At 39.7% G+C, this 17,500-nt stretch overlaps 1 protein-coding gene across 1 annotated transcript in view; it reads right to left on the reverse strand.

The window, feature by feature from the left end:
- LOC123512547 overlaps window positions 1–17,500 on the reverse strand; it is a 179,000-nt gene that overhangs the window by 139,017 nt on the left and 22,483 nt on the right. The window contains exons 2-3 of the mRNA XM_045268973.1: window positions 7,680–7,804; window positions 1–101 (exon numbers count right to left, since the gene is read on the reverse strand). The exon at window positions 1–101 is cut by the window's left edge and continues 40 nt beyond it. Of these exons, the coding sequence (XP_045124908.1) occupies window positions 1–101; window positions 7,680–7,802 (224 nt within the window). The 5' untranslated portion in view covers window positions 7,803–7,804. The remainder of the gene's footprint in view (window positions 102–7,679; window positions 7,805–17,500) is intronic.

Raw genomic sequence — 17,500 nt, forward strand, 5'->3', positions numbered from 1 at the left:
GTGCCAAGATCCATCTTTACCTTCGGCGTTCCCCTGGACAGGATGCCGCGCTGAGGGGGAACTTTGACTCCCCATGGTGATCCGCGCCCTGTCCCGCCGCCCTGAGGAAGAGGAGTCAGGAATGAAACTGAATGAAGTAGTAATTAAGGATGTCATTAGTAAGTCTATACTTTTTTTTTGTGGGGGGAGGAATTTTATAAGAGGATCGATCACAGGGCAAGGGCGATAATAGGGACCAAAGGAAATAAAGTTACTGATTTCATGTACAAATGAAGATAAAACTGCTACACATGAAGGCAAAATTGTGCACATGAAGATAAAGCTGGTGCACATGTATAGGCAAAACTGCTGAACCAAACTCACGTTTCGGTTGCCAGATTCACCGGATATCGCAATATTTCACAGAAAAGTTTGTCAACTGGTTATCGTATATTTCTGGATATTCTCCTATCACATACCGATATACTAAAATCGCTTAGGTATATTTAAACATGTTATGGCATAAACGCCTTAATAATGAGATTAAGGTTATAACCATACATTGTGCGTTTTTTTTTTTTCATACCAACGCGATCCCTAGGACAAAAATTTCTTAGTTTCTCAATTGATAACTCAAAGTTAGTATGATACTTTCTTTCCTTCTAGGTTAGGAAGTAGACTACAAGAAACTATGAACATATGAAGCCTCGTTTATTTTCACAACTTAGATATCAAAGTCTGTTAATGAGATTGTCTATTGCCAACCAATTCGTTCTGCATAGACGTGTTCTGCGTCACAAAGACCTAACAAAGACCTGGCTAATGGACGGTAGCCACCCTGACTAGTTATCTTTTAGTCTAAAAAGGCACACCATGTTCAGGCTGTGGCAAAACACGGTTTAGGAACACGGTGATAAAAGCACTGCGGCACACTCGGACTATTTCGGTTTCGGCTGCATTTTTTTTTTTTTTTCTCATAAAGAAAACCGAACAAAAATAATTGTGTACTTTCCTTGTAAACCATTAACCACTGTAGAGGCGAGGTGAAAGGTGTGTTAAGGTTTTGAGCTGTATTAAAGTTTCTAAAAATTAAAGAACTTGGTACACGAGACGACTATATTTTGCTCTATATAATGATGTTGGTTGTATAAACTCAAGTAACTATGAAAAAATACCATAGCAAAACAAAAACAGAAAAATATTGGATGTAGTAAAAGCATGGTAAATCAATAAATGCATCTTAATATTGTTTTCAGACGACTGCTCTATACCGCGAGACGATGCTGCTCCACTCCTGGATTACACCAGCCGGCGAACGCTTGAAAACTTACGAGTTTGGTTCGTTTCCTATTGATCCACATGATGACAAAAATAATGCACATGAGGTATAATAATTGGTATACGTGAAGAAACATTAACGTACATATATATACATACATGGGCAAGACTTATGTATACATTTGATATATATATATATATATATATATATATATATATATATATATATATATATATATATATATATATATATTTTTATTTTTTTTTTTTTTTTACACACATACATACGTAAATACATACATACAAACAAATATGCAAATTTACATATTTCTTTCACTTGCACACATGACATTATGGGTGTTTTTACTGTGTTATTGATAGAAAAACAAGGGATGAATATTTGTAACAGAAGAAACTCTTGGGAGCCTATTATAACATCTCACTAACTTGAAAACAGTCGTGATTCAAGACCAGAGCGATTCAGAATACCCGCCTCTGTGTCAAGGTAGTGTGTGTGTGTGTGTGTGTGTGTGTGTGTGTGTGTGTGTGTGTGTGTGTGTGTGTGTGTGTGTGTGTAATTCACTGTTTGATCTGCTGCAGTCTCTGACGAGACAGCCAGACGTTACCCTACGGAACGAGCTCAGAGCTCATTATTTCCGATCTTCGGATAGGCCTGAGACAAGGCACACACCACACACCGGGACAACAAGGTCACAACTCCTCGATTTACATCCCGTACCTACTCACTGCTAGGTGAACAGCACCTACACGTGAAAGGAGACACACCCAAATATCTCCACCCGGCCGGGGAATCGAACCCCGGTCATCTGGCTTGTGAAGCCAGCGCTCTAACCACTGAGCTACCGGGCCGTGTATGTGTGTGTGTGTGTGTGTGTGTGTGTGTGTGTGTGTGTGTGTGTGTGTGTGTGTGTGTGTGTGTGTGTTCATATTATGTATGTATGCAAGTATGTGCACCATAAACAAATGAACTGGTTACCTGAGCCCTTGCACAAGGCAGTTCGAGCTCTGAGTTCTTCAGACTGTTTTCAAGTATTCTGCTAACATTTGGACCACGCAAGTACCAAATTAATTTTGAAATTCTGCTTGTTGTGGGATGTAGAGTTTTGTGGGATCTGTTGGATTTGACTAAAAAATAAGTGAAGAGAACCAGTCTGACATAACCTTTCCTCAAGCCCTATCCCTCTGCTCGCCCATGCGCATAATGGTTGTGACGTCTGGACGCCATTGCCATAGAAATCAGGGTGACTACTAGGCGTAACCGTGGTCAGGAAGATAGCAGAACTACAAAGATTATAAAGACATCAGCTGAAGCAGATAAATAGGGATGGCTTGATAGACAGCATTTTGTCATCGAACGATGGTGAACAACTCCATACCATCACTGGCCCCATCTCTCCGCCCATTCATTCATCCTATCTCATTGGTTCATACCCTTGGCTTTACATATCCCCAGGGGTTCAAAAGATGGCTGACCCAATAATATCCTTTGCAGTATCTCTAATCCTTTGCAGTACTATTGTATTATGGAATAATGGCAGTCACTAAATCAACATTCTGTTCGATATCTGATTACTGGGGGTTCGGGCAGATGGTCTTATAACTCGGGAATTCTTATCGATAAAAAGGTTTAGAAAACCTATCCTATCTAAATCTGTCTGCAAGGCGATGGCATCCGAATCTGACCTAATCAATCTACCTATCTTTGTGTCATCTGCAAATTTACTAATATCACTATTAATTCCACTATCCAAATCATTAACATATATTTTAAAAATAACAAGGGCCCTAAAACTTATCCCTGTGGCAACCCACAAAATTATTTGGCCCATTCGGAATTAAGAGTAGTTTATTACACCTCTTTGCCGCCTATCGCCTAACCACGACTTGATCCCTCTATCCCGAGCCCCCTAACCTTACCCAAGAGCCTCTAATGTGGAAGCTTATCAAACGCTTTACTAAAATCTAGTTATAAGATGTCATAACTATCACCATTACCATTCTCATGAACGCTACTTTAAAAACTCAGCAAGTTTAGGGCACGATTTTTCCTTCGTAAGGCCAGGTCGATAGTGATTAATCAAGTTGGGTTTGTACAGATACTCCCTAATATTCTTCTCTATTTTTGACTCCATTAATTTACCTACAATTGAAGACAAGGTGATAGGTCTATAGTTAGACATTGAAGTTTTATCTAGCTTCTCAAATATGGGTACAACATTGACTTCCCTCACATTATCGGCACCTCATCTGACTCTAGAGACATCCTAAATACCAATGCTAATGGCTCAATGACGACCTCCTTGTATTCCTTAAATACTTTTGGATCAATTTCATCAGGTCCTAGTGACTTGAATGTTTTTAGTCTATCTATCTCTCTATCTCGGTCCCATCTTCTTAGTTATGAGAATATCAGTCAGCTTCTCACTCCCTTCTGCTCTAAAAATCTGTTCACTATCTGGAGTTTCCTACATGTTTTCCTGAGTAAAGACAGTTAAAACTACTCACTCATATTTTTACTAATCTCCTCCCTGGAACAAACCAGTTCTCCGCTAGCTGCTTCTAAAGTACTTATTTCTTCGCAATTTTCGTCCTATATACTTAAAAAAAAATCTCTTGGGATCCGTCTTTGCCTGGCTGGCTACCTTCAACTCATAACTACTTTTAGCTTTCCTCGTTAACCTCTTAACTGTCCTAATTCGTTATACTGTGTGCACCTCATCTCCTGCCTTTATTTTTCTTCCGTCCTGTGTAGTGTTTTTATCTATCTGTCATCCACTTATGGTCATTCTTGTGTGATTTTATTTTTCTACACGGGATGTTAGCTCCTTGGCCTGTATGTAATCTATCAGCATTTACCTGCCCTCATCCCCTCACTTCCGCCCTTTCAATCTCCCCAACCTCACATTCCCCACCACAGCATGACCTGACCCAGACCGCATCTCACTTAGCATTCTCTTACCCTTCTGTCTATCATTTCTCCCTTCCCCCTTCTTCACACTTCTCCCCACCTCTCTCCCCCAGCCTTCTCTCCCTCACCTCTATTCTGGTCCTTATCTGACCTATCCTCCATGCTCGTTGCCAGTCAACTGCCTGGAGATACCTTCTTAACCCCTCAAAATCTGTCCTCTTTAAGTCAGGTACTTTTCTAGTGTTTTAGCTTCAAAGAGCTTCATGCCACTTCATTTTACCTCTAAATTCACAGTGGTCGCTGTTACCTAGCTGGCCACAAACATCTACCTGTGTAGCTGCTTCCTCCCTATTTGTCAGAATTATATCTAAAATATTATTTTCAGTATGGGTTCCAAAATTACCTGTTTAAAAAAAATGCTTCTAAATCACCTTAAGAAGTTCCTCTGCTTCACTGTTGCCCATCTTCAAGCTCCAATCAATATTCTTATGACTGAAATTGCCAACCATACATAAGTGGCTAACGTATTTATTTCCTCCCATAGTGTTGAGTTGATTTCATTTGCAGTATTTGGTGGCCTATACACTAAACCCGTTACTACTGATTGTGACCCTTCGTTAAAATATCCACCCATAAGGACTCTGTTTTGCTCTCTCTCTTAATTCTACTGTTAATACAACATTGCAATGTGGTCCAGACGTTCAGTGCTGCACCTCCTCCTTTGTTCTTTTCTCTGTCCTTATGGAATAGTGTATAACCATCAATTTTGACCTCCAAATTATATAGCTTCCCTGACATGTCTAACCAAGTTTCTTTTAACACAATGACATCAAAAATTTCAACACATGCTGTTCCTCTGAGCAAATCTATCTTATTCAAAATACTTCTACAGTTTGTGTAATAAACACTTAGGCTATTCCTTGCCCTCACTAAGTTAGTTACTTTTCTAGATGTCAATGTTGCTAATGATAATCCTGAAGTATTGTCTTCTACTTGTCTGGATAACAAGCTTTTGGTGTTAAATAATCTGAAAATATATAGTATTCACTTCGTGAGTGATAAGAAAGAAATTATATGGATTTCTGAGTTAGATGTATGTGTTGTAGACTCTGATACGGATTTTCCAGTGACGCATTGTAACAACCTTTCATCCGACTATGCCCCAATAACTATTACAGTGAACGGCCTAAGATGACCTCCTTGTATGGGATATCACACTTGGTGGGCAAGGAGCACTACTAGGAAAGGCAAGAAGATGTAGTTCTCTTTTTTTTTCAGTCTGCTGGAGGATGATGATGCAAGGGTGTGGAAAACAATAAACTAGAATGGTAACAACACTGTCACTACTCATGGTGAAGATACACTACCAAATTATGCAAAGTTTAGAGATCATTTTTAGAAAGTACTTAATCCTACAAGAGAGACCGAAATTGTCTATAGATGTCAGTATTCCTATGCTAGACGACCTTTTCTCTCCCTTAGAAGTACAAGATCAAATGAAAAGGATGAAGGTTGACAGGGCATGTGGGCTTGATGGTGTTCCCCCTGGAATATTTTCACTTATGTCAGTCCAGTGGCTTGTTATTATTGCTTTATCATTTAATAATATTCTCACATCTGCAATATTCCCTTATGCTTAGATTAGAGCTAATCTTTGTAATATTCTAGAGGAGATAACACTAACACTAATTATTATGGAATAAGCGTCATTAATTCTGTGAGATTGTATGAGATGGTACGTACTATGCATGTGAACGCCTGAATCAGAGGTTCAAACCAAACAGCAAAGAGGGAACAAGTAGGGGCGCAAAAGAAACGCGAATATATACAGTATACATGTATAGAGACACTCAGGCTTTTTCTAACAGGCAGGTTAAAGAGAATGAAACTGTTTGTGTTTTTTGTGGATTTCTCAAAGTCTTATGATATCGTTCCAAGAAAAAACTGTTCACGGTGATGAAGGGTTTGGGGTGCGGGGCAGTGATGCTGGCCGCTATGATGGCCATGTATTGCACCACTGAGAGTGTTGTCGGTTCTGTTGTATTGACCGCCTCACCGGGGGTGAGACAAGGATCTGTTATCTTTGTTATCTGTTACCTGTTATTGTTTGTAATGTTTAATATGGTAATTAAATCATGGATGAAGCAGTGTTATTATCAACGAGTTAGTGGAATATACACACTGAGTTGAGGATATTAAAGAAATACTACAATGAATATGGTGTGAGGATAAACAGTGCAGAGACAGACCTATTTTTTTGTTATCACGGTGAAACAGGCGACAAGGACTCGTTTAATGTAGATGGAATGGTAGTGAAGCACTGTGTTAGTTATATTCATTTGGGTTCACCATTAACGTGTGACGGTTCTGTGTCTTTCCTCAGCAAGCTGCATGCCAAGAACAAATTATGCCATGTGTTAAATCTTATATCATTCTTGAAGAAAAGCAATGACAACCCTTTTATAGAGAAACGAAAGTTTTTGACGCAGCGCTCCTGTCTCCGCTAATGTACGCCTGTGAGTCCTGGGTAGATGCTGACAGGCTTGTAAAAGAAATTATAAGAAAGGGAGTACCTGAAATGCTAGTATTATTATAAAAAAAAACAGAATTGTGTGAGAGAATTAGATGCATCAAGGATTCAAGATCGTGCGTAGCTAGAGAGGCATAAATCCTACATTAGCTATACATGACATTTACAGTAAAAGACAAAATCTGAATGAACTGCACATGAAAGAATTTACGAGATCCCGACTTTCTGGCCACATTTTAACTATAGAAACTGGTCTGTGGAATAGGGGAAGATGGGCCCGCTCACCACTGTATAAGAGCGTCTATGTGCTTGTGGTGTACGTGCAGACGGAGAGGGGTATGTGGTGGAGAGTTGTGCTTTCACATAACAATTGTGAAAAAAATATATTCCTCGCAAACAATGGAAAATATTCTTGCTAATTGTGCAGATAATGCGATGTGTAATGTGATATCTGATGTCCTTAAGGTATATAAATGAAGCGCTTTAATGAGCAAGAAAAATCGTTTGATGTGCCGAGACATTTAGCAATGTAAAGTTTGAGTAGAAGAAAACTTGGTCTTTTGCTTTAGTTTTGCTTTTTATTGTGTTTTGAGATCTTTTTGCTGCAATGAATAATAGTTTCGTGATGACAAATAAGATTGTGGACTACTACAATGTATTACTTGCTGTGGATATTTCTAAATAATTTTGATATTTACTTTGTTCTATTTTTTTTTTTTCTTTGGTAAGCTGCAGTCAATAAACATATCTACCTACCTATCTATCCATCTACCAATTTAAATATCTATCTGTGTGTGTGTGTGTGTGTGTGTGTGTGTGTGTGTGTTGATATGTACGAGTATGTAAGTCTGTGCACCATAAAAATATGACAAAATTCTATGGTAAGTGGGAACATTCTCTCTCTCTCTCTCTCTCTCTCTCTCTCTCTCTCTCTCTCTCTCTCTCTCTCTCTCTCTCTCTTACCTGGAGGGACGTGAGGTGGCAGGAGAGCAGGATGGAGAGCAGGGAGAGGATGGCCAGCAGAAGAAAGACAGCCCGCGAGGAGCCGCACCACGCCCACCGCGCCCGCACGCCCCCACCCTTCATGTCTGTTGGTAGGATGAGAAAGTACAGGGATTATAGAAGTGGTAGTAGTAGTAGTAGAAATATTTGTAGTAGTAGTAGTAGTAGTAGTAGTAGTAGTAGTAGTAGTAATTGTTGTTGTTGTTGTTGTTGTTGTTGTTGTTGTTGTTGTTGTTGTTGTTGTTGTTGTTGTTGTTGTTGTTGTTGTTGTTGTTGTTGTATCTTAATTTTCTTATGTATGTGGGACTCCGGTAAAGGACAACAAAACTATAATAAAAAGAAAAGTTCACACGGAGTTGGCGTTCCCCGTACATCCTGAATCGAAAGCGGTCAAACATTACAAAATAAATGTCTTGTAACCTCCCCCTTGAAAGAGTTCAAGTCCCTCCCCCAAGACACTTAAAGCATTCTTCATACATGGAGGGATAAGATCTCTGTACAGAGTTAGCGGTTGGATGGAGAGAGAAAAAAAAAAAACAGGTAGATGCGATTCAAAGTCCCAAACTTCATAGATGCTGTTTTACCTAGAGAAGAGATGTAAAGTTTCCGATTTATATGGAATGTTCTGAGCAGAAGAGTTTAGTGTCATTGAAATAAGAATATTTGTCTGGAAAGTTGTAAGGAGTTGATATATTTATTTTTTCTGCAGGTGGGGCAACTGGCCAAGGACAACAAGACAACAAGAGGTCATATGAATTATCCAATATTCAGGAACAAATGTCTTGAAACCTCCCTCTTAAAAGAAGTCAGGTCGTAGGAAGATGGAAATACAGAAGCAGGCAAGGAGTTCCAGAGTTTACCAGAGAATGGTAAAAATGATTGAGAGTACTGGTTAACTCTTGTATTAGAGAGTGGGTGAGAGGAAGAAGAAAGCCTTGTGCAGCGAGGCTGCAGGAGGAGAGGAGGCACGCAGTTAATAAGATCAGTAGAGTAGTTAGCATGAAAACAGCGATAAAAGATAGAAAGAGATGCAACATTCCGGCGGTGAGAAAGAAGCTGAAGACAGTCAGTCACAGAAAAGGAGTTGATGAGACGAAAAGCTTTTGATTCCACCTATCTTGATCTTGCTAGTGAGGATAGATTCAAAACTTTAGATAAGCAAGAAATTAAAACTAAAGAGCGGTAGTTTGAAGGATTAGAACGGTCACCTTTTTTTCAAGAACAGCAAGAAGGAAAGGTAGAAGTCGATAGACATAGTTGAAAGAGTTTTGCCAGGCAAGGTGCAAGCACGGAAGCACAGTTTTTGAGAACAATAAGAGGAATTCTATCAGATCCATAAGCACTCAGAGGGTTTAAGTCAACGAGGACATGGATTGAGTTTTTGAGGCATTGAACAATACTAAATTTTTCTTTCATAATCTGAAATTTTAAAGATATCATGAGTCAGGCGTTCTGTGTAGTTCTGCAGCATTCCTGTGTGTATTTACTTCGTGAAGAGTTGGTTGTCTCTGAAAAGACGTGGAAAAGCGTAGAGAGATATCATCAGCGTAGGAGTGGACAGGACAAGAAGTTTAGTTTAGATCATTGATAAATAATAGAAAAGAAGAGTGGGAGACAGGACAGAACCCTTAGAAATATCACTGTTATTGAGGAGAAGAAGAATCGCCGTCTACCACAGCAACAATCGAGCGGTCGGAGAGGAAACTTGGGAAGTTGCATTGCATACAAAAGAATAGAAATCGCAGGAGGATAGCTTGGAGACAAAAATTTCTGCCAAATTCTATCAAATGCTTTTGATATGTCTAAGATAACTGTAAACGTTTCACCAAAATCTATAAAAGAGGAGATGGCCAAGACTCAGTAAGGAAAGCCAAAAGATTACCAGTAGAGCGGCCTTGACGGAAACCATACTGGCGATCAGATAGGATAGAAAATTGTGAAACGTTAGATGTTTAAGAATATTTCTATTGTGGATAGATTTAAAAAATTAAGATAATTAGGAGATTAAAGCAATAGGACGGTAGTCTGAGGGATTATATAGGTCACTCTGTTTGGGAGCAGGCTGAATGCAATGAAACATCCAGCAAGAAAGAAAGGTAGAAGTTGATAGACAGAGTTGAAGGAAAGTGCAAGCAATGGAGGCACAATTTTTGATAGCAGGAGGGAATCCCATCAGGTCCATATGCCTTCCGAGGGTTTAAGCCAACGAGGACAGAAATTATTGGAGATTTCAAAACATTTATCCCATTCCTTTGCCTAAATCTTTCGACTCTGTTCGAGGACTGGCATCTCAGTGGACCTTTATGATCAATCGTTCTTTTTACCTCCAGCCATTTTTCCCTGCTACATTAAAAAAAAAAAAAAATACCGCTCTTTTAGACAGGATTGAAACAAAAGCTTTTCGCATTATCAACTCCTCTCCTCTAAATGACATTCTTCATTCTCTATCTCACAGCCACAATGTTGCATCTGTTGCTAGCTTCTACCGCCATTTCCATGCTATCTCCTCTTCTGACATTGCTAGTTCCATGCCACCCTTCTTTCCATGACCTCGCTGCATAAGATTTTCTTCTTTTTCTCACCATTTTTCTGTCCCTCTCCCTAAGGAAAGAGTTACCTATATAGTATAATTCCTTGTCTGCTTGTCTGACGTGAACTCCATTTCTTCATCTTTTTTTTACTACAGCCTTCGAGCGGAGATCCGTACCTCAGTGAACCTTAATTTTATTGCAGTTTTGTTGCCCTTGGTAGGTGCCCATCTACATTAAAAAAAAAAAAAAAAGTGAGACAAGCATTCTATGTACTTGTCACCAACGCCTATGTTCCCCGTCCCCACTGCCGTGTAATATGCTGCATACAAGATAGCTTAAAAAAGTTGACTCGAGTTAGTGGCAACAGCGAGAAAATCTAAAACTAATGTAAAAGTGTGTGTGTGTGTGTGTGTGTGTGTGTGTGTGTGTGTGTGTGTGTGTGTGTGTGTGTGTGTGTGTGTGTTGATGGTTCGCTCCTATTCGACAAACATCAAAAGCAAAATTTCATATCCACTGAAGTAGTGAAAGAAAAAAGTTTGGAGATATCAAGGAACAATAGGAAGAATAGAAAAAAAAAGTGCAAAACAGCAAGTTCAGTCCCAAATGTGTAGAACAATCCCTTTCCCAACCCAACTATTATAGTAGCACTCACACCACCACCGCCACCACCACCACCACCACCACACCAGCACCGCTGCTAACACCATCATCCCTACCATCATCAGCAACATCAATAACATCGCACAAATGTGTTGAGGTTGTGAGGTTGTGTGGCAATGTGTGGGCAGACAAAACGGTAATGCGCTGCAAAATATAGATATGTATTCTTTAAATAAAGCAAAAAAATAAATTACAGTAGGTATGCCGAAAAAGTTATTGGAAATAAAGAAAAGATGAATAACAGATAACTAATGATTAGATTGTTGTCATAATCTTACATAACAGTAGAAAATATATAAATAAACAAATAAAAGACAATTCGAAAAAAAAGTGTACATAAAAAAATGAAAACTGAGAAAACACAGGAAAATGAAATAAAAGAAAATAATCAAGTTGCTGGAGTTGTTTTGAAGTTTACGAAATGAAGAGAGAGAAAAAAAAAGTGAGAGGCGTACAGTATTTGATATGGACAAAAATGTTGATTAACAAACACTTTCCCTTCCTATTCCCTTTCCTGAGTTGATTTTGTGTTTTATGGAGGCTCATTTTTATTCTTTTGATCTCTCTCTCTCTCTCTCTCTCTCTCTCTCTCTCTCTCTCTCTCTCTCTCTCTCTCTCTCTCTCTCTCTCATAAGGGCGACATTAGCATAACTCACACAGAGGGACAAACACCCTTTTGAACTGAATCTCTCTCTCTCTCTCTCTCTCTCTCTCTCTCTCTCTCTCTCTCTCTCTCTCTCTCTCTCTCTCTCTCTCTCTCTCATTGCCAACTTACAACTTTGTTTTCTTTTCGATATCCGCGGTATTCTCTTCTGTCTCCTTCTCCTTCTTCTAACATTCCTTTCTTTCTTCCTCTTTCTTATCTCTTTATATCCTCTTTATGTTCCTCGTTCTTTTCTAATTTTCTTCCTCATCATCTTCCTTCTTTATCATTCAACCTCCTCTTCATCTCACTTTTCCTCTAACTCTTGTTTTACATTTCTCATTTTTTCCTTTTACAATTTCACCCTTCTCTTCTCTTTCTCATTCCTCTCCAACCTTTCAACGCCTTCCTGTCTTCCTTTTCCTTTTGCCGGTTATAATCATCGTTTTCTCATAAAGCAGCAAATACTCTCTCTCTCTCTCTCTCTCTCTCTCTCTCTCTCTCTCTCTCTCTCTCTCTCTCTCTCTCTCTCTCCACTTGTCAGGTATCGAACAAGTCACCAATTCAATCACAATCACAGAAAATGGACCGAGAGGCGTAAAAACAGAAAACGAATGGCTGTAAGAAAATGGGAAGTCAGTAGCCTTCTCTCCGCCCTTGTCATGTCCAACACCTCCATCCCTCCATCCCTCCTTCCAGCACCTCCATCTCTCTAATGTCAGACGGAGTAGAGAAAAAACGGAAGAGAAGAAGCAACTTTTATGGATGTGGGTATAAAATAGACGATGAAGAGGAATGAGGTTGGGACGAGTGGAGGATGAAGGAAAAGAGGGACGTGGGAAGAAAGGAAACTTATATGCGGATAGAGACAAAAAGAAAGGAAGCAAACAATGCAAATATAGATGAAAACTTAGAATCGTGTGTGTGTGTGTGTGTGTGTGTGTGTGTGTGTGTGTGTGTGTAATTCACTGTTTGATCTGCTGCAGTCTCTGACGAGACAGCCAGAAGTTACCCTACGGAACGAGCTCAGAGCTCATTGTTTCCGATCTTCGGATAGGCCTGAGACCAGGCACACACCACACACCGGGACAACAAGGTCACAACTCCTCGATTTACATCCCGTACCTACTCACTGCTAGGTGAACAGGGGCTACACGTGAAAGGAGACACACCCAAATATTTCCACCCGGCCGGGGAATCGAACCCCAGTCATCTGGCTTGTGAAACCAGCGCTCTAACCACTGAGCTACCGGGCCGTGTGTGTGTGTGTGTGTGTGTGTGTGTGTGTGTGTGTGTGTGTGTGTGTGTGCGCGCGCGCGTGCTACAATTTGCCTGCCCATCACTACAACCATGGAGGTGTGATGATATGTAGCAGTATGACATTTAATAAGGAAGTTAGGTAGTTCCTCCGTCCTACCTACCAAGTACAGGACCAGGACACCACCTGATCGGCGTACAAATGACCATACAGAATTGCTCATACTGTATTCACGTGGAAGACAGAACACCTTAATTTAATAGTTCAGTCTTACAGATGTTTTCACCATGTACACACATACACTCAAAAATACATCGTTACAGTGGAATTTAAAGAGATTCACAATGAACAACCCGATGGTCTCTGCAGAGTTGGTAAGTGCGTTCGATTAAGCGGCACCTCAAGTCCTATTGCTTCAATCACGAGTCCCGCTCAACTGATTCCTACAGGCACAGCAACTACACGCACGCTAAATGAGTAGCCTGTTTTCAATAACCCGTCCATGATGCCAGTGTGTAAAGATATTTTGAGTGTGTGCACATGTCGTATAAGAATGGGAACCCCACCTTTTTTCAGCAAGTTCTCAGCCGTGTGGCGACTGTGGTGAAATATTTATGTATCTATGCAGGGCTGATATCTAATGGCTCAATATCACATAATATTTATCTATTTTATCTATTCACTATTATTATCATTATTATTATTATCATTATTATTATTATTATTATTATTATCATTATTATTATCAATAATATTATCATTATCATCATCGTCATCATTAATTGTTTCTTCACTCATTTGTCTTTTCATATCAGTGCGATTCGGCGGCGGATTTCTGAGGCAAGAATTGAGGGTTCCATCTAGCAGCTAGATGGAACCCTCAACTCTTTGTTTCAGGAATCTGCCGCCGAATCACACTGACATGAAAAGATAAATGAATGAATAAATTCAAATGACAGATTCTAACAATTGAATGTAGCATGATGTTCAGGACAATACCATGATGCGTCCTCTTCGTGCGTTTGAAAACTTGTCTCCAAACGCAGGTGAGGCATTGCTTAAATTACCTTGTAATTCACATCAAGAATGTTTGAGGAACCGTCTCATGCACAGTACACCTGCATGATGTCAAGACAGCCACGCACAGGTATGCGCACTGGCTGCACCGCATAACTTAGCATCACAATAGCCAGGTGATCGGCACACCAAAGCGGTAAGGTGACCAGCGATGCAAAGTGGTCTGCACCGACTCCATGCCTGTCAACAGTGATCGAGTACTGTGGGGGACTATTGGAGTTTCAAACACTTCTGCTCATACCTAAGTAGCATTTAAAATGCTATAGATTAAGTAATACGGGTTCTTAAGATAGTTTTAAAAGTTATAATGACAAATTAATAAGATTTCTATACTATTAACTGGAAAACCACTCCTGATAACCTGGCTAATCATGTACATGGCCTACCAAAATAGTTGTGGTGATAGAGTAAAATGTTAAGGAAAACGGGCCCATCAACCCTGCCTTTGTCACCAAGGCCTAAATCAAAGTCCCATCCTCCACACATATAACCTTCTGCCACGTAGGCCCAAGTTATTGAAAAATGAGAACACTATTACAGATAAAAGTATTGACCCATCTTTACCTTGAGATTTTTTTTTACAGTGTACCATATACTCGCAAAGGGTTATGAATAACTAAGGAAGGTATAAATAGCAGCATTGTGAAGGATGGAAAACAAATAAACTTTAGAAAGAATGAAAGAAATGAAGAACATAACAAATGAAGTCATCGTGATAAAAAAAGGAATGTGATAAGTGACAGCATGAGAATTACACAACGCAGGTATACCAACACGTGTCACGGAAACTGTGATGACGCCATTGGTTGTGTACACAATTAACACGGAGGCGGCTTGAAAGGGGCTTGAAATTTCCACCACACTAATAAGAAGACACAAATGAAAAGAAGTGGCAACACAAATAAATTCAAGTGAAACGAAAGCTATTAGGCCTACACAAAACACGAATCAAGAGCACTTTTGAGAGAGAGAGAGAGAGAGAGAGAGAGAGAGAGAGAGAGAGAGAGAGAGAGAGAGAGAGAGAGAGAGAGTGGCGAGGCAATCAGGAGGGAGGGATGGAAAGCGAGGCAAGCAATCCTCTCCCTATCTCCTTCCCTCCTTCCCTCCATCGCTCCCTCCCTCCCTCCTTCCCTCTCTTTGGCGTAAAGTTATAAGACAGAGTTCGCAAGAGGACATGTTTTCGTAACGACCGCAGAGCATTGTGGGAGAGAAGGAGGGAGGGAAGAAGAGAAGCAGAGGAGGGAGGGAGGGAGCAGGGCGCAAGGAGGGATTCCAACTACTGAGATGTGGAGAGAAGGAGGAAAAGAAAAGAATGAAGGAAGGGAAGGAAGAAGGGATGAGAGGGTATGATTTAAGAAGAACCGAAAGAAGGGAGAAAAAGGGAAAGAAAGAAATAGATAAAAAGAAGGAAAAAGGTAAGAATATTATTGTTGAGAGAGAGAGAGAGAGAGAGAGAGAGAGAGAGAGAGAGAGAGAGAGAGAGAGAGAGAGAGATAATAGGATAAATGGTAAGAAACAAGGAAGAAGGAGGGAGGAACGGACGGACGGAGAGAAGGGGAGTGAGAAAAAAGATGAAGAATGAATAATGATAGTGATGATGATGATGATGATGATGATGATGATAATAATAATAATAATAATAATAATAATAATAATAATAATAATAATAATAATAACAACAACAACAACAACAACAACAACAAGCAACAAAACGAGAGAGAGAGAGAGAGAGAGAGAGAGAGAGAGAGAGAGAGAGAGAGAGGGGGCAGGGAGGGAGGCAGTTTCCTCCACCTTCATAGTGCTTTCTTTTCATTCTTGCTCCCTCCCTCCCTCCCTCCTGCCTTTTCTCTCTCTCTCTCTCTCTCTCTCTCTCTCTCTCTCTCTCTCTCTCTCTCCTTCAACACAATAAAGAACAGGAATTAATGAGTCGATAATCCTCTCCCTCCCTCCTCCCTCCTTCTCTCCCTTTCTCACTCCCTCCTTCTCTCCCTTAACATGCTTTCTCAGCAGATATGAGGAAAAAATGACGCCCTCTCTTCCTCCTTTCTCTCCTTTCTTCTCACTTTCTCCTTTCATTCTTCTCTCTCATCTCACATTCTTCATTTCCAAAATCCTTCTCCCTCATTCCATTTTTATCTTTCACTATTTTCTAAACTCTCTCTCTCTCTCTCTCTCTCTCTCTCTCTCTCTCTCTCTCTCTCTCTCTCTCTCTCTCTCTGCTTTCAGTTTTCTTCTTTTCCTTTGTGAATTTTACTTTTTAACAGTTATAAGTACCATTACATGTGTTACTAATATAATATCACCTTATGTTCTTTTTCCATATTTGCCGAGTGGCTGAGCAGCTGAAAAAAAAAAAAAAAAAGCATAATGGAGAACTGCGCCGTTACGTACCACATTTTAAGGATAGCGGATAAAGCGCCCCAGATGATTTGGCAGTGTAGAGAGGAAGACTATATGAGAAGGATGCTAAGAAAGAAGAGAGAGGACGACTAAGATTATACTGATGGGCTGAAGGAGGACATACATTTGATGGATGAGGAAGAATAAGACACATGATACAGTGAATTGAAGAAGATCACGTGATGAGAAGGGTGCAAAAGAGAGAACAGGATAGAGAAGCAAGAACAATGGATGTATACGATGCATGGTACAGTGAAGGGAAGACAGGTGAAGAGATGTAAACCCCGTGAGGAGAAGAATAATGAAGAGAGAACAGCAGGACCATAAAGATCACGCCGTTAGAGAGGAAAACATGGATTATTATTATTATTATTATTATTATTATTATTATTATTATTATTAATGAAAGCAAAAATATTAATTTACGATATTAATAAAATAAATAAATAATAATAATAATAATAATTAATAATAATAATAATAATAATAATAATAATAATAATAATAATAATAATAACAACAACAACAACAATAAAGAAGGACAAAAGAAAAAAACGAAGATGAAGAAGAAAATGAAGAAGAAGAAGAAGAAGAAGAAGAAGAAGAAGAAGAAGAAGAAGAAGAAGAAGAAGAAGAAGAAGAAGAAGAAGAAGAAGAAGAACCAACACTAAGACCGCAACTACAAACAATACACATCATCATCATTGCATTCAATATTCCTTCCAGAGAGAGAATGCAAAGAGAGAGAGAGAGAGAGAGAGAGAGAGAGAGAGAGAGAGAGAGAGAGAGAGGGGGGGAGGGGTAAATGGTAGCAATAAAGTGCAGTTCTATCAATCTGTCGTGTCTTATCGTTATGAATCCTTTCTCTCTCTCTCTCTCTCTCTCTCTCTCTCTCTCTCTCTCATGTCGCATTACGTGGACATCCTCTTCATGCATCCCGTTTTCTTCCCCGTCATTGTGACGTCACCAGACTCGGTTTCTTTGGCGTCATTCACTCCCATTGATGGCGGTGTGTGTGTGTGTGTGTGTGTGTGTGTGTGTGTGTGTGTGTGTGTGTGTGTGTGTGTGTGGTTCGATATAGTTGTTTATTTTATAAAAGTTACTTTACTACTACTACTACTACTACTACTACTACTACTACTACTACTACTACTACTACTACTGGTACTACAAGGCTACTACTCCTGCCAATACTACTACTAATACTACTACT

This window comes from Portunus trituberculatus, chromosome 34, assembly GCF_017591435.1.
Source record: "Portunus trituberculatus isolate SZX2019 chromosome 34, ASM1759143v1, whole genome shotgun sequence".
NCBI lineage: Eukaryota > Metazoa > Arthropoda > Malacostraca > Decapoda > Portunidae > Portunus > Portunus trituberculatus.